Source organism: Ovis aries, chromosome 17 (assembly GCF_016772045.2).
Source record: "Ovis aries strain OAR_USU_Benz2616 breed Rambouillet chromosome 17, ARS-UI_Ramb_v3.0, whole genome shotgun sequence".
Lineage (NCBI taxonomy): Eukaryota > Metazoa > Chordata > Mammalia > Artiodactyla > Bovidae > Ovis > Ovis aries.
The window spans coordinates 61,241,483-61,261,747 of record NC_056070.1 but is presented as its reverse complement, the minus strand read 5'-3'; the positions used below and the strand labels follow the sequence as shown (position 1 = coordinate 61,261,747).

The 20,265-nt window shown below is 53.5% G+C and overlaps 2 protein-coding genes across 4 annotated transcripts in view; one reads left to right on the top strand and one right to left on the bottom strand.

Annotated features, from left to right (window-relative positions):
• DDX54 (DEAD-box helicase 54) overlaps positions 1-9,436 on the top strand; it is a 17,711-nt gene extending 8,275 nt beyond the window's left edge. For 2 of the 3 annotated variants that reach the window (XM_027956561.3, XM_042234660.2), the window contains exons 11-20: positions 530-740; positions 3,285-3,419; positions 4,050-4,280; positions 4,372-4,445; positions 5,047-5,250; positions 6,323-6,465; positions 6,559-6,672; positions 7,313-7,417; positions 7,688-7,800; positions 8,837-9,436. In XM_027956561.3, coding sequence (XP_027812362.2) covers positions 530-740; positions 3,285-3,419; positions 4,050-4,280; positions 4,372-4,445; positions 5,047-5,250; positions 6,323-6,465; positions 6,559-6,672; positions 7,313-7,417; positions 7,688-7,800; positions 8,837-9,069 — 1,563 coding nt within the window. In that variant the 3' untranslated portion in view covers positions 9,070-9,436. The remainder of the gene's footprint in view (positions 1-529; positions 741-3,284; positions 3,420-4,049; positions 4,281-4,371; positions 4,446-5,046; positions 5,251-6,322; positions 6,466-6,558; positions 6,673-7,312; positions 7,418-7,687; positions 7,801-8,836) is intronic. The other variant, XM_042234659.2, reaches the window with a different exon arrangement.
• On the bottom strand, positions 9,400-20,265 carry CFAP73 (cilia and flagella associated protein 73). The gene is made up of 8 exons (XM_027956562.2): positions 20,056-20,265; positions 17,373-17,478; positions 16,491-16,595; positions 13,202-13,402; positions 12,362-12,583; positions 11,985-12,143; positions 10,301-10,388; positions 9,400-9,568 (listed from the first exon to the last, which is right to left on the bottom strand). Exons 1-7 carry the CDS (start codon positions 20,109-20,111, stop codon positions 10,311-10,313), a joined length of 927 nt encoding a protein of 308 aa, XP_027812363.1. The 5' UTR covers positions 20,112-20,265; the 3' UTR covers positions 9,400-9,568; positions 10,301-10,310.

Genomic DNA, 20,265 nt, shown 5'->3' with positions numbered 1-20,265 from the left:
TCACATGACACACATTTAACGGTGCTTCCTCTGCATGGCTGCTGGAGTCACTGATGAGGAAAACCAAAATCATCATTTTTAAAGAGCAGTTTCCACTTTCACAGTGCTTCCTGTGTTGGGGGCCCTGTTCTCAGCACTGTGTGTATTAGCTCATTTAATCCTCTTAACAAAATTACAGAGAGGAAACGTGGTCTCGCCATTCTGCAGAAGAAAGTGAAGGCACAGAGAGGTTAGGGAAGTTGGGCAAGGTCACACAGCCTGTTAGTGACTCAGGAGGAGGCTTGTATGTCTTACAGTAGCACATGCAGCCTCCCTGAGGGAAACCTCTCTGCACGTGTCATTTTTTCTGACACTCAAACCACCTTGCAGAGATGAGAGGTGATACGAGTCCCATTTATACTGATGAAGATACCAAACGGAGGTCATCTAGCTGAACTGGGTTTCAAACGGAGGGCACCCAACTCCAGAGCCCGTGGTCTTGCCACTGTGTCTAACCCCTCTCCCTCTCTCTGGCCTTCACTCCGAGCAGCTGCTGGCGACCCAGGGGGTGAGCTGTGCCCACATCTACAGCGCCCTGGACCAGACGGCCCGCAAGATTAATTTGGCCAGGTTCACGCACGGCAAGTGCTCCGCCCTCATCGTGACTGACCTGGCCGCCCGGGGCCTGGACATCCCACTGCTGGACAACGTCATCAATTACAGCTTCCCCGCCAAGGGCAAGCTCTTCCTGCACCGCGTGGGTAAGGAGCCCACGGCTGGACCAGACCCCAGCGGGGGCGCCAAGTCCCGGCAAGGACTGAGGGCGCAGGACTCGACTCCTGCCACTACTGGTGGGGAACCAAGGCCCAAGGAGGGGACCGATAAATCAGATTCTCTGGGGAGCGGATCTGTCAGGGGGCCTCAGACTCTTAAGGAGGTGATGCCTCCGAGTTTTCTGGGCTCCCCAGTCCTCTGCTTCTCTTTGCCTTCAGGGTCCTTGATGATGCGACCCCTCTTCCCTACAGTTTTCTCCCTAAAACTCCTGGGGACCTTTGTAACCTTTGCACAGCTGCCTGACCCATCTGCCTCCTGCTCCATCAACTGCAGACAGGGTCTCCTGACTCCCTACTTTATCCAGGCAGCCTGTCAGGCCTGGCCAGCCCACCCAGGCCAACTCACTCCCACATACTGAAGGAAAATTTGAAAGTGGAGCAGGACACCTAGAAGGCAGGACATCCCCCTCCTGGAAGTCCCCCACCCCCACTGGTGATGTGACGGCCACAGGTGCTCATCATATGAGGCGCTGGTCCAGGTGTTCCGCTTGCTTTTTGTCTTCACAACAACCCTGTGCAGTGGGTACCAGCCACACTGGCCCCATTTTACAGATGAGGAAACCGAGGCGGGGAGGTTCAGAACTAGCCAGGTGTCACACAGCTAGCAAAGCAGGGCGTCTGGGATTTTGTTTTTTCAAATTATGGTGAAATATACATAAACATGCAGTGATCATGTTAACCGCTTTTAGCTGTAAGTTCAGTGGCATCAAGTACAGTCACACTGTTGTGTAACCGGCACTCACCTTCTTTATCTAGACCATCTTTGTCTTAACAAACTGAAACCCTGTACCCATTAATCTAATTCCTGCTTCCCCTTCTCCAGCCCCTCTTAACCATCAGCCTACTTGCTTTTTTCTTCTTTTAACTCATAAATACGTGTGTTATATTTTTAATACGAGTAAGTTAAGTAAGTTCGTGTGAGAGAAGCATCTGGTGGGCTGGTTTCTTTTAGTTGTCTTGCGTGAAATTGAACATTGTTGAATGGGTAAACTCTGGCCGCCTGTGGTGGGCTGCCCATGGGCGGACCTTTGGGGTGCAAGGGAGCCTCCACCTGGGTCTCCAGCCTTGTCTCCCCGTTGGCGGCTGCGTCCTGTACCCTTGATTCCGTTGCTTTGGGAGGGCTGGCCCTGCGCATCCCTTGAGGCATCTCAGAACCCCCAAAGGGAATTTCTTGTGCGCTACATGACCAGTGGTGTGAATCAGACCACCACAAACAAAATCTTCCAAACATGGTGACATGTGGTTTTTGCAAGATTCAGAAACAAGCCAAAGTGTCATGTTCTCCATGGATTTACTTAACACAAAAATAGAATCACACTGGATGTTCCTTTTTTAAACAGACTTATTTTTATTTGCTTACTTATTTGGCTGCGCTGGGTCTTGGTTGTGGCATGTGGGATCGTAAGTTGTGGTTCGTGAACTTTGAGCTGTGGTGCGTGGGATCTGGTTCCCTGGCCAGGGATTGAACCCAGGCCCCCTGCGTTTGGAGTGCAGAGTCTTAGCTATTGGACCACCAGGGAAGCCCCCACACTGGCCATTCTTACCTGTAACCTTCTTACCTCTGTGTACAGCATGCATGCTTTCCGTTCATCATCTAAACACCATTTTGTGACGGGTCGGCAAACTTTCTGTAAAGGGTCAGATGGTAAATATTTTAGGCTTTGGCGCTATGTAGTCTGTTACAGATCTCAGCCCTGGTAGCCTGAAGGCAGTCTCAGACAATATGTAAATGAAGGAATACAGCTGTGTGCTAATAAAACTTTATTTACATAGTTAGGCTAGGGCTGGATTTGGCCACAGACCGCAGTGTGCGGCCCCTTTCCTCAGCTGTATAGTACGCACCCCAGGTGGTCATCAGCTAATTAACTGACCCTCTGTCCTTATGTCTTTTAAGTGATTTCTGGTTTGCTGCTTTTCCAACAGAGGGAATAGGGGTCCCTGCGGTTGAATCTTTGCACCCTGGGTTATTTCTCTGGGAAAAATCACCCATAGTGGGGGATGCTTAAAGACCTCTGATACCGATGAAAAGCAGTGTCTTGCGTCTATCTTTGTTTTAAATTTTATTGATTATTTGGCCACTTTGGGTCTCAGTTGTGGCACCCAGGGTCTTCAAAGCATCACGGGGGATCTTTTGTTGCAGCTCAGGGGCTTAGTTAGTTACTTTGTGGCATGTGGGATTTTAGTTCCCCGGCCAGGGATCGCACCCATGTCCTCTGCATCTCAAGATGGATTCTTAACCATTGGACCCCCAGGGAAGTTTTCCTGCTAACCTCCCAGAGCACCATGTGGGCTCACAACCTCTCGGGCAGGTAGCCCCAGTGACTCTCACTGCCCTGCCCCCTTCTTAGGTGGGACAGTGCTCAGTAAGGTGGGGCCATGGTGTGGCTCTACCCTTAGGGCTGGGCACGTAGGACTCATGCTGGGCTCTGGGGTCCTTTGCCTTTGTCCCTGTCTGACCACCTTCCCCTGCAGGTCGTGTGGCCCGGGCTGGCCGAAGTGGCACGGCCTATTCCTTGGTGGCCCCTGACGAGGTCCCCTACCTGCTGGACCTACACCTGTTCCTGGGCCGTGCTCTGACCCTTGCCCGTCCCCCCGAGGAGCCCTCAGGTGAGTAGAAGCTCGAGCAGGACTGGGTCCCCCTGGAGTTCATGATGTGGACAGGGGGTGGAGGTAGTCCACGCTGTCCTGGCTTGGGATTTGACCCCAGGGGAAGATGTCTGTATTTGAAAGTCAGGTAAAGAGCCAGATAAGGGCTTTCCTGGTGGCTCAGGCCATGAAGAATCTGCCTGCAATGCAGGAGACCTGGGTTTCATCCCTGGGTCAAGAAGATTCCCTGGAGAAAGGAATGGCAACCCACTCCGTAGTCTTGCTTGGAGAATCCCATGGACAGAGGAGCCTGGTGGGCTACAGTCCATGGGGTCGCAAAGAGTCAGACACGACTGAGCGACTAACACTTTCACTTGAAGAGTCAGATAGTAAACATCTTGGGCCCTGCAGGTCACCTGATGCCCAGCAGCTCCTCGTCTGTGCCCTTGTAGTGTGAAATTAGCCACAGACAATACAGACGTGAGTAGAGGGGGGTGTGATCCATAAACCTGTGTTTATAAAAACAGGCGGAGCCACTCGATAAGTGGTTTCCCTTGTGGGGCTGATTTTAGTGACTCAGGACCCAGAGCAGGGCTGGGGACGGGCTGCGGGCAGAGGACGGCCTCTGACCGGGGCTCCTGGCGGCGGCAGGCGTGGAAGGCGGGGACGGCGTACTGGGCCGGGTGCCACAGGGCGTGGTGGATGACGAGGACTGCGGCCTGCGGACCAGCCTGGAGGCATCGTTGGAGCTGCGGGGCCTAAGCCGCGTGGCTGACAATGCCCAGCAGCAGTATGTACGCTCACGGCCAGCGCCCTCGCCTGAGTCCATCAAGAGGGCCAAGGGGCTGGACCTCGCTGGGCTGGGCCTGCACCCCCTCTTCAGTGAGTCCCTGTCTCAGGCGGGTGTGGGGTGGAGACGGTGGACCCCGCAGAACCTACTGGACCTCACACCTCTCTCCCTCCCTCCTGCCAGGCTCTCGCTTCCAGCAGGAGGAGCTGCAGCGGCTCAGGCTGGTGGACAGCATCAGGAACTACCGCTCCCGGGCGGTGAGTGTGGGGCCCGGGTCTGGCTGAGCACCTGACCCCCCAGTGGGCCCCGAGCAGGGAATCCTCTCAATCCGCAGCTCTAGCTGTGTCAGCATCCCTAGAGCCAAGGTTCTGCTTCTTCCGGAGCCATCCCTGCTGGTGCACAGCACGTTTCCTAGGCCTTCCATACAGATGGGTAGACTGGGGCTCATAGAGGGCAGTGACATGTCCTAGGCCTATTAGAGGAGCAGGCTTTCAATAGCTCTTATCTCCTGACTCCCATCGGGATGCCTCCCGTGTCTTTTGTCTATGGAGATGCCCACAAAGGGGAGAGTCCTGCCAGCTGGCACTGGGAGGAGAGGAGCTGGAGACCCACATGGTTAAAAGCACTGGTTTGTGGTCCAGTGAACTTAGATTGAAATCCCAGATCTAGTGTGTCCCAGCTGTGTGACCTTAGGCCTGTTACTTGCCTTCTCTGGGCCTCCCTCCATAATTGTGAAAAGCCAGGAATGAGTGGAAGGGAACTGGGAGGAATACCAGAGAAAGCACACCAAGTGGGGGAGGCAGGAATTGGGGAGGAAGTGGCCAGTGGGTGAAGGCCTTGGGTGTCCCCCCACTACAGACCATCTTTGAGATCAACGCCTCCAGCCGCGACCTGAGCAGCCAGGTGATGCGCGCCAAGCGGGAGAAGGACCGCAAAGCCATAGCCAGCTTCCAGCAGGGACGGCAGGAGCAACAGGAGGGCCCGGCGGGCCCAGCCCCGAGCCTCCCAGCACCGCAGGAGGAGCAGCCTGAGAAGGAGGAGGTGGTGGGAGAGAGTGTAGAGGTGCAGGCCCTACCCTGGGGACCCTGGAGTCTGGCCTGGGGTGGGGGAAAGGCGGGTCAAGTCCCAGCAGCCCGTGGGGCTGACCTCAGGGCTTTGAGCCATTACTAGGGATGGAGGCAGTGAGTCCAGTCCCACCTCTGACATTTGGGGCAACCAGTGACCCAGCCCCAGCCTTCCTATCTACGGGATGGGGTTGTGGTCTCGTCCGCCATCCCTTGCCTGAAGCCCAGGGGGCCAGGTGTGTTTTAGGACTCAGAGTCTTTATGGTGGGTCCCTTGTGGATGACCTCACACTCTCAGCAGGGTCTGGGGTGTCACCGCCGTGAAATGCTTCAGTTTCCACAGTGCGCTGCGCTGGTCCCCACGCCGAGGGGACAGACACAGCCTCTTGTTGGCTCAGGTTGGCTTTTGCTGCCAAGCGAATCAGGAAAGTTCATTTCTGGAACCTGGTGGACAAGGGCACTGCAGCCACGTGACCGCAGTACCCGGTCCTGGGTCCTCTGGGCAGATTGAAGACGGCACATGGAGCATTCCCACAGGCCCAGGTGGCCGTGTCGTTGTCATCATCGCCTGTCTCAGCCTGGGGTCTGGGCAGGTGGGAAGGGGCCTAGTTGGCAGCAGCGGAGGTTTGACTCGGGCAGGGTCAGGCACTAGGCCTTCGTGGCCAAAGGCAAGGCTGGGGAACCAGGGTGTCCCATTCACCTGGTGGGTAAGGCCCCAGGCCTGCTTTCTAATGCTTGATTTGGAGAAAGGGTCCAGTAGGCAAAAAATACACTTGAAGACCCCCGGACTAGTCCATGTCATGGAGAGCAAGGCCACCCAGAGAGGGATGGGGCTTTGGCTTAGTCATGAGACTAGGGGCCTGAGCTGGGCCTGGCACATGGTGGGGCTCACCTTGGTTGGCATCCTGCCCACCCCCACCCTACCAGTCCTGCCTCTGCTGGTCCTCGGGTCCTGATGAGGACACGGAGGGTCCCAGAAGCTCCTAGTCCTAGACCCCAGCAGGGCTGGCAGGTGGGAAGGCCAGTTTGTTCCCTGGGGGCTGCAGGTGACGCTGGGCCTCTGTCCACCAGGACGTCTTCACGGAAGTTGTCGGCCGGAAGCGGCAGCAGCCGGGACCCCACCGGGAAGCCAAGAGGCGGAGGGAGGAGGCCCGGCAGCGGGACCAGGCATTCTACATCCCCTACCGGCCCAAGGACTTTGACAGCGAGCGGGGGTGAGTGGCTGCTGGTCCTGGCCGGGGTGGAGTAGGGTGGGCGTTTGGGCCCCCCTCCCAACCTCAGAGTGTCTCTCCACCCTCCCTCTTCAGCCTGAGCGTCGGCGGGGACGGGGGCGCCTTCGAGCAGCAGGTAGCTGGTGCAGTGCTGGACCTGATGGGAGATGAAGCCCAGAGCCTGACCAAGGGCCGGCAGCAGCTCAAGTGGTGAGTGAGCCAGCCGGCACACCCCTCCCATGCCCACCTGCCCTCCACTTGGTCCCCACGACAGGCGTGTGACCCCCTGACTGTCCTGCCTCCCATTTGATCCCCTAGAGCAGGAATTATGTCACCTCCCACCCCTCACTGGATCCTGTGGAGCACAGATCATGACCCCCCACCCCCCAAGCCCATGTGGTCATGCCCTACAGGGGTCTTGACCCCATCTGCCCTTCTGAGGGGCTAGTCTTTCTAGACAGGGGCTCATGACCCAGTTTGCCCATTTTGAACTCTGGTTCTGGAGAAGTTAGACTCAGACTCTGGTTCTGACTCAGTCCAGGGTCACAGAATCAGGAGGTGGTAAAGTGAGGGGTCGGGAACCCCCCAGGGGGCCCATGCCCCTGACCCGGACTCCCAGGTTGGACTAATCCCCAGACACCCCCACGCTGTTTTCGGAGGCCTGGGATGCCAGGGAATGGTGAGGAAGGGCAAGGAATAGGCCTTAATGGAGTACCTGCTGCATGCCGGACACGGGCATGCCGCTTTCCTTGAGTCCTCCAAACAACCCGATGAGGGGTCAGAGGGACACAGGCCTGGAGGGGAAGCGGGCCACCACCCTCTGCGGCACACCTCCCAACTCCTCCCACAGGGACCGTAAGAAGAAGCGGTTTGTGGGACAGTCGGGACAAGAGGACAAGAAAAAGATCAAGACCGAGAGTGGCCGCTACATCAGCAGCTCCTACAAGCGGGACCTGTATCCTGGAGGGCGGGACCAGAAGGGGCGGGGCCAAGCTCTTATCAGCACAGCCACTCTTGGTCGGGTCAGGAAGGGGAGTGGCCTATCTCAACCACCCCAGCTTCGTATAGGTGGTGGCTAGGGAGGGGGCGGGGTCGAGCGGATTCAACCACCAAAGCCCTTTTAGGTGAGTCCTGTGTCCTGGTTGGGGAGGGGAGCATGGTCACACCACAGGAGCGCCAAGGGCATCTCCATGCCGCAAGCAGCCTCCTTAATGCAGCCCCCCAGCTACCAAAAGTGGAAACAGAAACAGAAAATCGATGATCGTGACTCAGAAGAAGAAGAAACTTTTGACCGCCGCGGCCCAGAGCGAAGAGGTGGGAAGCACGGCCGAGGGCAAGGTGAGAGCCCCGGGAGGGGTCGTCCTTAAAACACAGGCTGCCAAGTAGTACATTTGGTCAACTCGGGTGCTTGGTTCTCTTGGCGCGGCCTAGGTCCTTCAGCAGGTGACAGACTAAGGTGGGCAAAGGGTAAAGAAAAATGGGTAAAGAAAAAAGGGTAAAGAAAAAGTGAAAGTGAAGTCGCACAGTCGTGTCCGACTCTTTGCCACCCCATGGGCTGTAGCCTACCAGGCTTCTCCATCCATGGGATTTTCCAGGCACGAGTACTGGAGTCGGTTGCCATTTCCTTCCCCAGGGGATCTTCCCTACCCAGGGATCGAACCTGGGTGTCCCGCATTGTAGGCAGATGCTTTACCCTCTGAGCCACCAGGGAAGCCCTGGGCAAGGGGTAAAGTGCCCTCCCAGAGACCTGGGAGAGCGGGCTGGGACAGGCGCCTGACTGCTCCTGCCTGCTGCCACCATTTTGTTGAGTGACTATGGACAAGTCCCTTCTCCTCACTGACCTTCTCTGATTTCTCTCCTGCTAGAAAAAGGTTAAGCTACAGCCTAGAAAATACAGTCCATAGAGACAGGGATTGGAACCTGCCTGGCTCCCCAGTGCCCAGCCTAGAGGAGGTGCTGAAAAGCCTTTGTTGAGTGATTTCTGATTGTGATAGTTACACTTAGGAGGCCTTACTGTGGACCAGGCCTTGTTCTGAACACTGCACACATAATAACTCATTTACGTCTCTTTGGGACCTTGGAGGTAGATGCTATTCATAATTCACAGGCGGGGAAACTGAGGCAGAGAGAAGTTATGTCATTGTCCATGAGGTCACAGCTGGGATTTGCACCCAGCATTTCGGGCTAGAGGGTCCATGCTGTTGCCCGTTACAGTAGACGACTTAAGCCTTATTCAGCAGTTACCACCTGCCAGGTGTTGGGGCTTGAACACAGAATGGGAGTGGGGACAGGGGAACACCTGGGAGGCTTCTGGGAGGAGAAGACATTGGGAGTTGACCCAAAAGCTGAGCTCCTGGCATCTCTGTCCTGGCAGGTGCATCCCAGCCCCGCACCCCTGGCACCCCCGCGGGCCGCGTGCGCTCAGAGCTCAAGACCAAGCAGCAGATCCTGAAGCAGCGGCGCCGAGCCCAGAAGATGCGCTTCCTGCAGCGTGGGGGCCTGAAGCAGCTCTCTGCCCGCAACCGGCGCCGCGCCCAGGAGCTGCAGCAGGGCGCCTTTGGCCGCGGTGCCCCTTCCAAGAAGGGCAAGATGAGGAAGAGGATGTAAGAAGGTGACGCAGCCCTGCGATTCCTCAGTTGGTCCAGGCATGGGCATCAGCAGCGTTCCCTGTGTACTGCTGTGTGCTTGGCCCTGAGTTGGGTGCTGGGGGAGCTCCCTTGGTCCATGCAAAGGAGTGCTGCACAGCCGCAGAGGGGCAGCAGCTGCCTCTGCCTAAGACAGGGCACATTTGAGTAGGGTGTTGAAGGGTTCATAGGAGTTTGCCAGGTAGGCCACAACCTGAGCTTGCACCTCAGCTGCTGCTGCTTTTCGTGTGTTCCAGATTCAGAGGTGGTGTCCCCATGGGTTTGAGCCCTGAGTGCCTGAGGCCCAGTGATGTATTTTTAATGTAATAAACCTTTATTGAGCACCTCCAGTGGACCAGGAGCACAGTCTGCTTGAGGAGTTGGAAGGGACAGACCAGGGTGCTGGAATTCCAGCTGGAGTGCCGATGAGACAAGAGCTTGTGGGTGGGTCCTGTGTGGGTTCTGCCAATATCTCCACTTTCCTGATGAAAAAAGTCAGGCTCAGAGGATGGGTAGGTTGCTGAGGTTTGAGGACCTTGAAATTGGCCCTCGGGTCCCAGGACAGGCTTGCACCTGAGACTGGGTGGTGAGAAGCAGATGGGATGTAGGGTCAAGGATCAGAACATACAGTGCTCCTCTTGGCTGTGAAGAGTCCACCACGCACCCAGAGGTCAATACCTGTCCTGGCCTCTGCCTTCCTCCAAGCCCTGTGCTCCTCAAGCCCCTCCTGGGGGCCCTGCGAAGGTCATGGGCTGCATCTTGCAGCTGGGTTCTCAGACTGGCCATCCCTCAGCGCCAGTCCAGAGTGGAGGAGCCTTTGTGAGCAGACGCCCTGGGAATGGTGTCCGCATGTGACCCTCTTGCTGGTCCTTTATTTTACTTTACTTGCCAAACGCTCATCTAGAATTTCCCAGAATTTTTGTACCAGGCCCCGTCCCAACCTGACAAACATCAGCTGGTTTAAATGCCCCCACTGTCCTGGGAGGAACGACCAGGTACCAGGCCACATGGTGGATGTGGTTTGGGGGCCCCCATGTAGCTCACATTTACTTAGTACTTGCTCTGTGCCTCTTGTGTACACCCCACTGCCGTCTGAGGGGGCACAGTCCTCCCATCTTTCTGGTGAGAGCCGCTCAGCCCACACCCTGCAGGAAATGTGTGCCTCCCCTGTCCTCGGGCTGGGTCCCTCAAGGAGTCCCTCTCCCACTGCTCACCTGGGTCGGGTTAGGAGGTGGTGGCGGTGGACTCAGCCTGATGGAGTCCAGCCAGCATGGCAGAGAGGTCCAGAATGGACAGCTTCACCTGGGGTCGCAACACAGCCAGAGTCAGATCCCAGCTCCTGAGTGTCCAGTCCCCACCCCCCCCCAAAACACCGGAGGATGTAAAGCAGAGGTGGGAGATAGACTTCTATTAGATAGCAATGATGTTGGCTCTCCAGGGGCAGTGAACCTGGTCTAAACCCTTCTAGATTTTTTAAGCCTCCCACGCAATTCATTCACAGGCACTTTTCAGTTTTCTAGCTGGCTATCACCTGTATTATAGTTGAGTTAGTATTTTCACTTACATCAGTTATTTCTTTTTTCTTTTTAGTTCGATCAGTCATGTTCATTAGTGTATGACCTACTCTCATCTTCTCCTTTATTTTGTTTAAATTAACCTATTTATTGATACGAGCTTAATGAACACCCATGGATCCAGTGCCGAGACCTAGAACATGATGGTAATCTTACCTTGGGCTCTTCCTTCACCTTTGTCACTGAAATAAACATCTGACAAGGAAACTATGTCTCCACCAAAAGTGGAAAGAGATTAAATTACCCCTTGTCATAAGTGGGGGTAACTGGAAGAATAACAAAATGAAAATGAAACCAGGTTACTGAATTCTGGCAGCTACAGTTGCCCACAAAAGATGTGAGTCCCAGGTCCTGGAGACCAGGGATATTACGGGTGTTAAAGGCATAATTGTCACCACCCCCAACTCCTAACACTACTGAACCTTTCTCTTTGGAAAGATCAGAGAGTTGGTTGAAAAGGGACTGGCTTTTGCCTGTTACTTCATACCGAGCCTCTGTCCCTCCTAGAGTCGTCTTTTGTCCCTTGGGGTACCTGGGCCACACTTAAGAGAACAGTGGTGTACACGTGAATCCGCCTGACTCGGATGTGGCACTAAGGTAGGCTCTGGGGATCCAGTTCTTGGCATTTGGTTGGAATTCTGGCCTCGGGGTACAGGACAGGAGTGAGATGGGCTGGGGCAAAGGTGGGATGCCTCGCTTTGCGTCCTCCACTTCTCACAGAGGCTACGCTTTGGGCACCCGCTAGAATCCTAACAGAAGGGTCCAACGTTAGAAACCCCCTCCCTCCCGTGTAAACCAGGTCACGTGTTCTGCCACCTTAAAAACCTGAGTGAACAGACAAACCAGGCGTCCTTGGACACAGTGACCTTTGTGATGCCATTGTGCAGAAAGAAAAACCACTGTACAACCCCGTCTTCACACTCCCCAGGGGAAGCTAAGGCTTGTCCATGCAGGAGCCAGAGGGTCAGGGACTCATTAAAAGTGAGTTTCTGTCCCCTGGTTTTATCGATGTTGTCACTTGTTTGCACTGTTTGATCCTAAAACGAACTCTTGGTATAAATGTATTGTATCCATCAGTATATACCCTGGCCTAGTGTACAGTGAGGCCGCTGAGAGCCGGAGATGGTCCAGCTTCCTTCTGTGCTTGTAGCAGCGGAGTCGAGACCAATCCAAGGCTCCCAGGCAGAGGGCTAGGCAGCCGTACAGCCAGGAGACTTGGCTCTGATCACAGAGGGTTATGCTCAACCCAGAGAAGGTGGGATCGCAGGCACCGTATGTTCCCAAAAGTTGGGGAGCTGGAGGTGAGCTGCAGAGGGGTCCTCACCTGCTCCAGCTGCCCCTCGGTGTCCTCGATGTCTAGGGTGGGTGGTCGTCTCTGATGCTGACACACCAGCTGGTACATATTGAGTACTGCCATCCTGGTGCGCCCCAGGAGCAAGGTCTTTTCAGCCGCCGTGTTCTGGATCTGAATCCACTTGGATTCCTGGAGAACACCCCGCCCCCTGCCCCATTAAGGTGTGAGCCGGCCTGAGAAGGGCTGGAGCCCCATTCCCCTCTGCTTCCCACAAGTCAGATCCCCGAGGCTCTCTCAAGGAAAACTGCCCGTGAATGTAGTGTTGCCACATCTCTTATTAACCCGGGCTCTCCTCGCGGCGATGGGAGCCTGGGATCCCGGACGCCCACCTCCTCCGGCCTCGGTACCCAGTGCAACGTGCGCTCCCTCGCCGACTCCAGTCGCTCCAGGAGATGCGCTCGCCGCTGGCCCTGCAGAAGCAGCTCGTCCTGCCAGGAGTCCCGCAGCCGCTGCAGCCGCGCGCGCGCCTCCTCCAGCTCCGCGAGCCGCTGGCGCTCCGTGAGCCTCAGCGCCGCCTGCATGTCTGCCAGCCCGTCGAAGCGCGCCACCAGTTCGGGGACCTCTTGGAACTGGGATGGGGTCGGGAGGGGGTACTCACCGGGCCGGCGGCCCCCTCCACTCCCCATGCTCAAACCCCGTGCCTCCTTAGGCTAACTGAAATGAGGGCATCACACATCCCTGCGCCCCAAGAGTTAGTTACTCCCGCCCCTCCCCACCCCGTTTCGATTCCTGGGTTGGGAAGATCCGCTGGAGAAGGGATAGGCTACCCAATCCAGTATTCTTGGGTTTCCCTTGTGGCTCAGCTGGTAAAGAATCCCCCTGCAATGCGGGAGACCTGGATTCGATCCCTGGGTTGGAAAGATCCCCTGGAGAAGGGAAAGGCTACCCATTCCAGTATTCTGGCTAGGAGAATTCCTTGGCCTGCATAGTCTATGGGGTCTCAAAGAGTCAGATGTGACTGAGCCGACTTTCACTCCCCACCTCTACCATTAAACCCAGCTAAGTTTCACTGCCTGTGATGAATGTTAATTCATTGTTTCATTGAACTAATACTGAGTTCCTGGATTCCCCCTCCCCCACCTGCCTGTGTGTCCTTCATAGGTTGTCTTTCTGAGTCTCAGTTGCACCGTCTGTAAAATGGGGTTGACAATAAGATTCACTTCCAAAACCTCCTGCAGGGCGCTCACCTCGGGCAACAGCTCCAACATTTGCTCCAGCAGGCGCGCGCAGGGCTCCAGACGCTGCAGCCCGCGCTGCAGACGCGCGCGCTTCCGCTGCAGCTCGGCCAGTTGAGCCCGGAGCCTCAGCGCCTCCGCCTCCCGGCGGCCCGCCAGGTGCCGCTCCTCCTCGGCTCTCCGCAGTGCGCGGCTGCGCCGGGCCTCGGCGTCCTGGGAAAAGGGGGTGGAGAGAAGACAACGACCCTCAAGACTTGGGAGCCTGCAGAGCTCGCCGCAGCCACTCTGTCCCAATACTCACACGTTGAGTCAGGGGTTGCAAAAAGATGGCCTGCGGGCCAAATTCAACTAGAATCTTTTCGGTTCCTCACTCCTCTCCCACGCTTTTTAAAATGCTTCAGGCAGTGCGTATTTCCCACCGATCCCTCTTACATTGGTAAGCCAACTTAAAAAAACAAAACAAACCTTTTTATTTTGTATAGGAGTATAGCCAGATGGTTAATACCGAAATCAGATTGATTATATTCTTTGCAGCCAAAGATGGCAAAGCTCTATACAGTCAGCAAAAACAAGACCAGGAGCTGACTGTGGCTCAGATCATGAACCCTTTATTGCCAAATTCAGACTTAAATTGAAGAAAGTAGGGAAAACCACTAGACCATTCAGGTATGACCTAAATCAAATCCCTTATGATTATACAGTGGAAGTGAGAAATAGATTTAAGGGCCTAGATCTGATAGATAGAGTGCCTGCTGAACTATGGACAGAGGTTCATGACATTGTACAGGAGACAAGGATCAAGACCATCCCCATGGAAAAGAAATGCAAAAAAGCAAAATGGCTGTCTGGGAGGCCTTACAAATAGCTGTGAAAAGAAGAGAAGTGAAAAGCAAAGGAGAAAATGAAAGATATAAGCATCTGAATGCAGAGTTCCAAAGAATAGCAAGGAGAGATAAGAAAGCCTTCTTCAGCAATCAATGCAGAGAAATAGAGGAAAACAACAGAATGGGAAAGATTAGAGATCTCTTCAAGAAAATTGGAGATACCAAGGGAACATTTCATGCAAAGATGGGCTCGTTAAAGGACAGAAATGGTATGGACCTAACAGAAGCAGAAGATATTAAGAAGAGGTGACAAGAATACACAGAAGAACTGTACAAAAAAGATCTTCACGACCCGGATAATCACGATGGTGTGATCACTCACCTAGAGCCAAACATCCTGGAATGTGAAGTCAAGTGGGCTTTAGAAAGCATCACTACAAACAAAGCTAGTGGAGGTGATGAACTTCCAGTAGAGCTATTTCAAATCCTGAAAGATGATGCTGTGAAAATGCTGCACTCAATATGCCAGCAAATTTGGAAAACTCAGCAGTGGCCACAGGACAAGAAAAGGTCAGTTTTCATCCAAATCCCAAAGAAAGGCAATGCCAAAGAATGCTCAAACTACCGCACAATTGCACTCATTTCACACGCTAGTAAAGTAATGCTCAAAATTCTCCAAGCCAGGCTTCAGCAATACACGAACTGTGAACTTCCAGATGTTCAAGCTGGTTTTAGAAAAGACAGAGGAACAGAGATCAAACAGCCAACATCTGCTGGATCATCAAAAAAGCAAGAGAGTTCCAGAAAAACATCTATTTCTGCTTTATTGACTATTCCAAAGCCTTTGACTGTGTGGATCACAATAAACTGTGGAAAAATCTGAAAGAGATGGGAATACCAGACCACCTGACCTGCCTCTTGAGAAACCTATATACAGGTCAGGAAGCAACAGTTAGAACTGGACATGGAACAACAGACTGGTTCCAAATAGGAAAAGGAGTACGTCAAGGCTGTATATTGTCACCCTGCTTATTTAACGTATATGCAGAGTACATCATGAGAAATGCTGGACTGGAAGAAACATAAGCTGGAATCAAGATTGCCAGGAGAAATATCAATAACCTCAGATATGCAGATGACACCACCCTTATGGCAGAAAATGAAGAGGAACTAAAAAGCCTCTTGATGAAAGTGAAAGAGGAGAGTGAAACAGTTGGCTTAAAGCTCAACATTCAGAAAACGAAGATCATGGCATCTGGTCCCATCACTTCATGGGAAATAGATGGGGAAACAGTGGAAACAGTGTCAGACTTTATTTTTTTGAGCTCCCAAATCACTGCAGATGGTGATTGCAGCCATGAAATTAAAAGATGCTTACTCCTTGGAAGGAAAGTTATGACCAACCTAGACAGCATATTAAAAAGCAGAGACATTATTTTGCCAACAAAGGTCTGTCTAGTCAAGGCTATGGTTTTTCCAGTGGTCATGTATGGATGTGAGAGTTGGACTGTGAAGAAGGCTGAGTGCCGAAGAATTGATGCTTTTGACCTGTGGTGTTGGAGAAGACTCTTGAGAGTCCCTTGGACTGCAAGGAGATCCAACCAGTCCATTCTAAAGGAGATCAGTCCTGGGTGTTCATTGGAAGGACTGATGCTAGAGCTGAAACTCCAGTACTTTGGCCACCTCATGCGACGAGTTGACTCATTGGAAAAGACTCTGATGCTGGGAGGGATTGGGGGCAGGAAGAAAAGGGGACAACAGAGGATGAGATGGCTGGATGTCATCACTGACTCGATGGACGTGAGTTTGAGTGAACTCTGGGAGATGCTGATGGACAGGGAGGCCTGGTGTGCTGTGATTCATGGGGTCGCAAAGAGTCGGACACAACTGAGCGACTGAACTGAACTGAAGCAGATTAACAATGTTGTGATAGTGTCAGGTGAACAGTGAAACTCAGCCATAAATTACACATGTATCCATTCTCCCACAAGCTCTCCTCCCATCCAGGCTGCCACATAACACTGAGCAAATTTCCCTGTGCTATACAGTAGGTCCTTGTTGGTTATCCATTGTAAATATAGCACTGTGTACATGTCCATCCCAAGCTCCATAACCATCCGTTCCTCACCCATTTCCACCCCACCGCCAGCCCCCCTGCCCTGCCTCCCCAGAAACCATAAGTTCCTTCTCTAAGTCTGTGAGTCTCTTTGTTTGGTAAGTAAGCAATTTAATTTGTATGATTTCCTTTTAGATTTCACATATAAGGGATGTCATACAGTATTCCTTTCCTGCCTGATTAACTTCACTAAGTATGACGATCTCTAGGTATGAAAACCATCCATGTTGCTGCAGATGATCTTATTTTATTCTTTTCAATTGGGTAAACCTACTTTTTAAGTTTCTGTGACCTGTCTGGCTCCTATAGGATTGTGACTTTGTGACCTCTGCCTTGCCTCCCCCCACCAGTCTCCACATACCTGCAAAAACTTTTCAAAGCGGATGAGTGACCCCTTTAGCTCCTGCTTTTTCTGTTCCAACTGTTCCCATCGCTGTTTCAGGGAGGCCTTTGTGATCTCGAACACCTGGCCGATAAGCAGTAGGTATCTGTGTGTATTTGGGGTTTCAAGTCATCCAGCACTTCAGGTTCATGTTTAACTCTGCTCATCTTTTTCCCTTAATCTTGCTGCTGCACCCTGGCTCATATCTACCTGGGGCTCCCACTACCCATGATGAAGCCCCAATTCTCTCCAGTAGCCCCTGCATGTCAGCATCCCTGCTCTTCCTTCAGGCCTCAGCTCACCCTGTCTCCTTTGACACTGTTTTCCAGACTCTTACCCACCTGTGTTTTGTTCTCACCTTCCTGTCTTTGTATATGCTGTCCCCTCTGTGTGTTTCTCCCTTTTCACCCTATCCCTCTTTGCTGGAGAAGCTGACTTGCCCTTCAGCCATCCTTAAGACATCACTTCCTCCAGGAAGTCCTCCGTGACCATCCCTGTGTAGAGACAGGGGCTTTCTCTGGGGTCCCACCATCCCTGCTCAGTGCTTCCCCCCTCACAGCAGTCACTACCCAGACACTTGTCTGTTCTCTTCTCTAGGCTGTGAGCCCATGAGGGCAGGGGCTGTGGTGAGACTTCTAGATCCCAGGGCATACCCTGCACACAGTAGCTGCTCAGTGCACATTGATTTGCACCAACCACTGATCTCATTTGACCCCCATTTGACAGATGAGGAAAGCAAAGCTCAGCACAGTGGCTTGTCTCAGACCTTGTAGTAATAAGTTGGCTCCATCACTTTCTCATCTTTTTTTGGAGGGGTCTGGAGTCCCCCCAAAGTTTCAGGGACTACATTGAGTGGCTCACCTCCTTCTGGGCCTGAAGGCCCCGGTCTGCATCCACCAGCTCCTGCCTCTTCTCCAAGAGACGCAGGACCGGGGGGACATGGTCCATGTTCTGCTCCGGGATCTTCCTGGAGGGGCAAAAGGAAGTGGGAGTAAAGGAGGCAGGAAGCAGGGCCCCCAAACTCTCCAGCGGTTGAGAGACTCTCAACATGTTAACTCTCCTAACATGCCTCTATTAGCCACCTCCTGGCTGTGGAACTTTTTACTCATTCAGCAAATTGTCCTGAGAATCTACTCTGTGCCAAGCACTGTTCTTGGCACTGGGGGGTACAGTCTTGGTCAAGACAGACAGATCCCTGGTCTCCAGGAGCTGGCATCCCACTAGGGAATGCAGAAAAGAAAGCTAACAAACAACAAACAATGCTAGGGACTTCCCTGGGCTTCCTGGTGGTTCAGATGGTAAAGAATCTGCCTGAGACATGGAAGACCCAGGTTCGATCCCTGGGTCTGGAAGATCCCCTGGAGAACATGGTAACCCACTCCAGTATTCTTGCGTGGAGAATCCCCATGGACAGAGGAGCCTGGTTGGCTACAGTCCGTGGGGTCACAAAGAGTTGGACACAACTGAGCGACTAACACTTTCACTTTCACACTTTCAGGGACTTTGCTGGCAGTTCAGTGGTTAAGACTCCAGGCTTCCAAAGCATGGGGTGCAGGTTTGACTAATGATCAGAAAACTAAGGTCTGACATGCTGTGTGGTGCAGCCAAAAAAATAATAATAAAAATAAACTATGCTGGGACACGGTAGGGACTGAGATGAAAAAGTCAGCAGACTAAAGGAAATCTCTCAATAGGGAGATAGACAAGTCTCTGAGAAAGGGATATTTGAGCAGAGACTTGAAGGGGAAGAGGGAGGGAGCCATGTGGATGCTGCAGGGAACAGATTCTAGGCTGAGGGAATAGTCAATTCCAGACCCCGAGAGAAGGACCTTGGTATGTAGAAGGAGCTGCTAGGAGGACAGTGTGGTGGGAAGGGAGGGAGGCACAGAGTGGTAGGAATTGAAATAAGAGAAGTTACGAGGGTCAGACTGCGGTGGGCTGCGATGAAGGGGGTCTCTGGCTTTGACTCTGAGTGAGATGCGAAGCATGGGAGGGTTTGGGGCAGAGGAGGTACCCCTCTGGCTGCTCTGGGGAGCAAGGCCAATAAGAGGGGCGGGGCAGCTGCAGGGGACCCGGGACAGATCACAGGATAATGTGGAGAGGATGTGATTCTGGTCTACGTGGCTCTGTAGAGAGGTAAGGAGCAGTGGGTTCTGGGTACCACTGGAGAGGAGAGCAGATGGGGTGATGAGGCAGTGAGAGAGGGAGTTCAAAGAGGAACCTCGATGCTGGAAGGATTTTGCTGCTGATGGCAGGCTGAGTGGGGAGCAGGGAGATCAGCTCTTCCGTAAGGCCAAGTTGAGACTGACCTGCCGGTTGATCTCTGCGGGGGAGGGTCTAGAAGGAGACTGAGATCTGGAGCCAGGCTCCCAGGAGAGAGGAGCAGCTGGACCCAGCCCCACAGGGTCAGCTGTGTCGGAAGCAGGAGGGATGTGCTATCATTCCACTTGGCTTGCCCAGCTCTGGTCCAGGGGAAACCCTCCCGTTTTACTGACTCTGAGACTGAAGTTGGCGGACTCTCCTAAGTTAAGAGTCCACACTCGGGCTTCCCTGGTGGTCGAGTGGTTAAATACGCCTTGCAATGCAAGGGACGCTGGTTTGATCCCTGGTTTGGGAAGATCCCACATGCCCCGGGGCAGGTAAGCCCACGCACCACAACTATTGAGCCTGCACCCCTAAAGCCTGTGCTCCACAACAAGAGAAGCCAGCCACCAGCATCAGAAGATCACGCACAGCAACAAAGAGCAGCCCCCACTCACCTCAACTACAGAAAGCCCATGTGCAGCAACAAAGACCCACCACCGCCAAAAAAATCAGAATAACTAAATAAATAAATCTTAGGAGAGTCCACACTCCCACTGCAGAAAGCACAGGTTTGATTCCTGGTGAAAGTGAAAGCAGTAGTCGCTTAGTCGTGTCTGTCTCTTTGCGACCCCAAAGACTGGAGCCCACCAGGCTCCTCTGTCCATGGAATTCTCCAGGCAAGAATACTGGAGTGGGTAGCCATGGCCTTCTCCAGGGGATCTTCCAGACCCAGGGATCGAACCCAGGTCTCCTGCATTGCAGGCAGATTCCTGGCAGGGGAACTAAGATCTCACATGCCGCACAGCCAAAAAATATATATATAATGATATATTAAATGATACTGAAGTTGGGACCCCCTCCAGCCACAGTGCTGAACAAGGCAGACAAGGTTTCTCCAATCTTCCTCTAAAATTTAGTTTGCAGGGAGAGGGTACGAGAATAATTCCTTCCCACCTTGGGTCAAACGATTTCATCTCAACTGGGTATCAGCTAGGGGTGGGGCTCAGGCACAGATCAGAGACCTGGATTATTGACCCAGCTCTGCCCTAACTACCCCTGAGACCTTGGGAAAATTGCCATTTCCTTCAAGCCTCAGCATCTTTCTCTGGGAAGTGGGGCCATAAATCCCCACCAAGAACTGCCCGAAGAAGCCAGGATCCAGGGGGGTAGGAAGGGGCCAACCCACCCGCTCCTGCCCACCCATCCTGCTGCCTCTCAGTGCACCCTGCACACCACTCACATAGACAGTTTCTCTTCCAAAACCAGTTGGAAATATTCCTCCCAGGGCACTGCCATTCTCCTGCAGTTGCCCTGGGCTTGCTTTCTTTCTGGAATTTTGCACAAGGTCGCACAGAGTCGGAAACGACTGAAGCGACTTAGCAGCAGCAGCAGGAGGCCCTGGGGGCTTCTGATGGACGGTTTGCACGCTCAGTACTCCCGGAAGGCAGCC

Coding starts and splice junctions, on each gene's coding strand:
- CFAP73 (XM_027956562.2), bottom strand. CDS start 20,111: ATGGCAGTGCCCTGGGAGGAATATTTCCAACTGGTTTTGGAAGAGAAA. Junction 16,596..17,372: donor GCCTTCAGGCCCAGAAGGAG/GTGAGCCACTCA, acceptor CTTATCGGCCAG/GTGTTCGAGATCACAAAGGC. Junction 12,144..12,361: donor GGGAGCGCACGTTGCACTGG/GTACCGAGGCCG, acceptor GGTGTTCTCCAG/GAATCCAAGTGGATTCAGAT.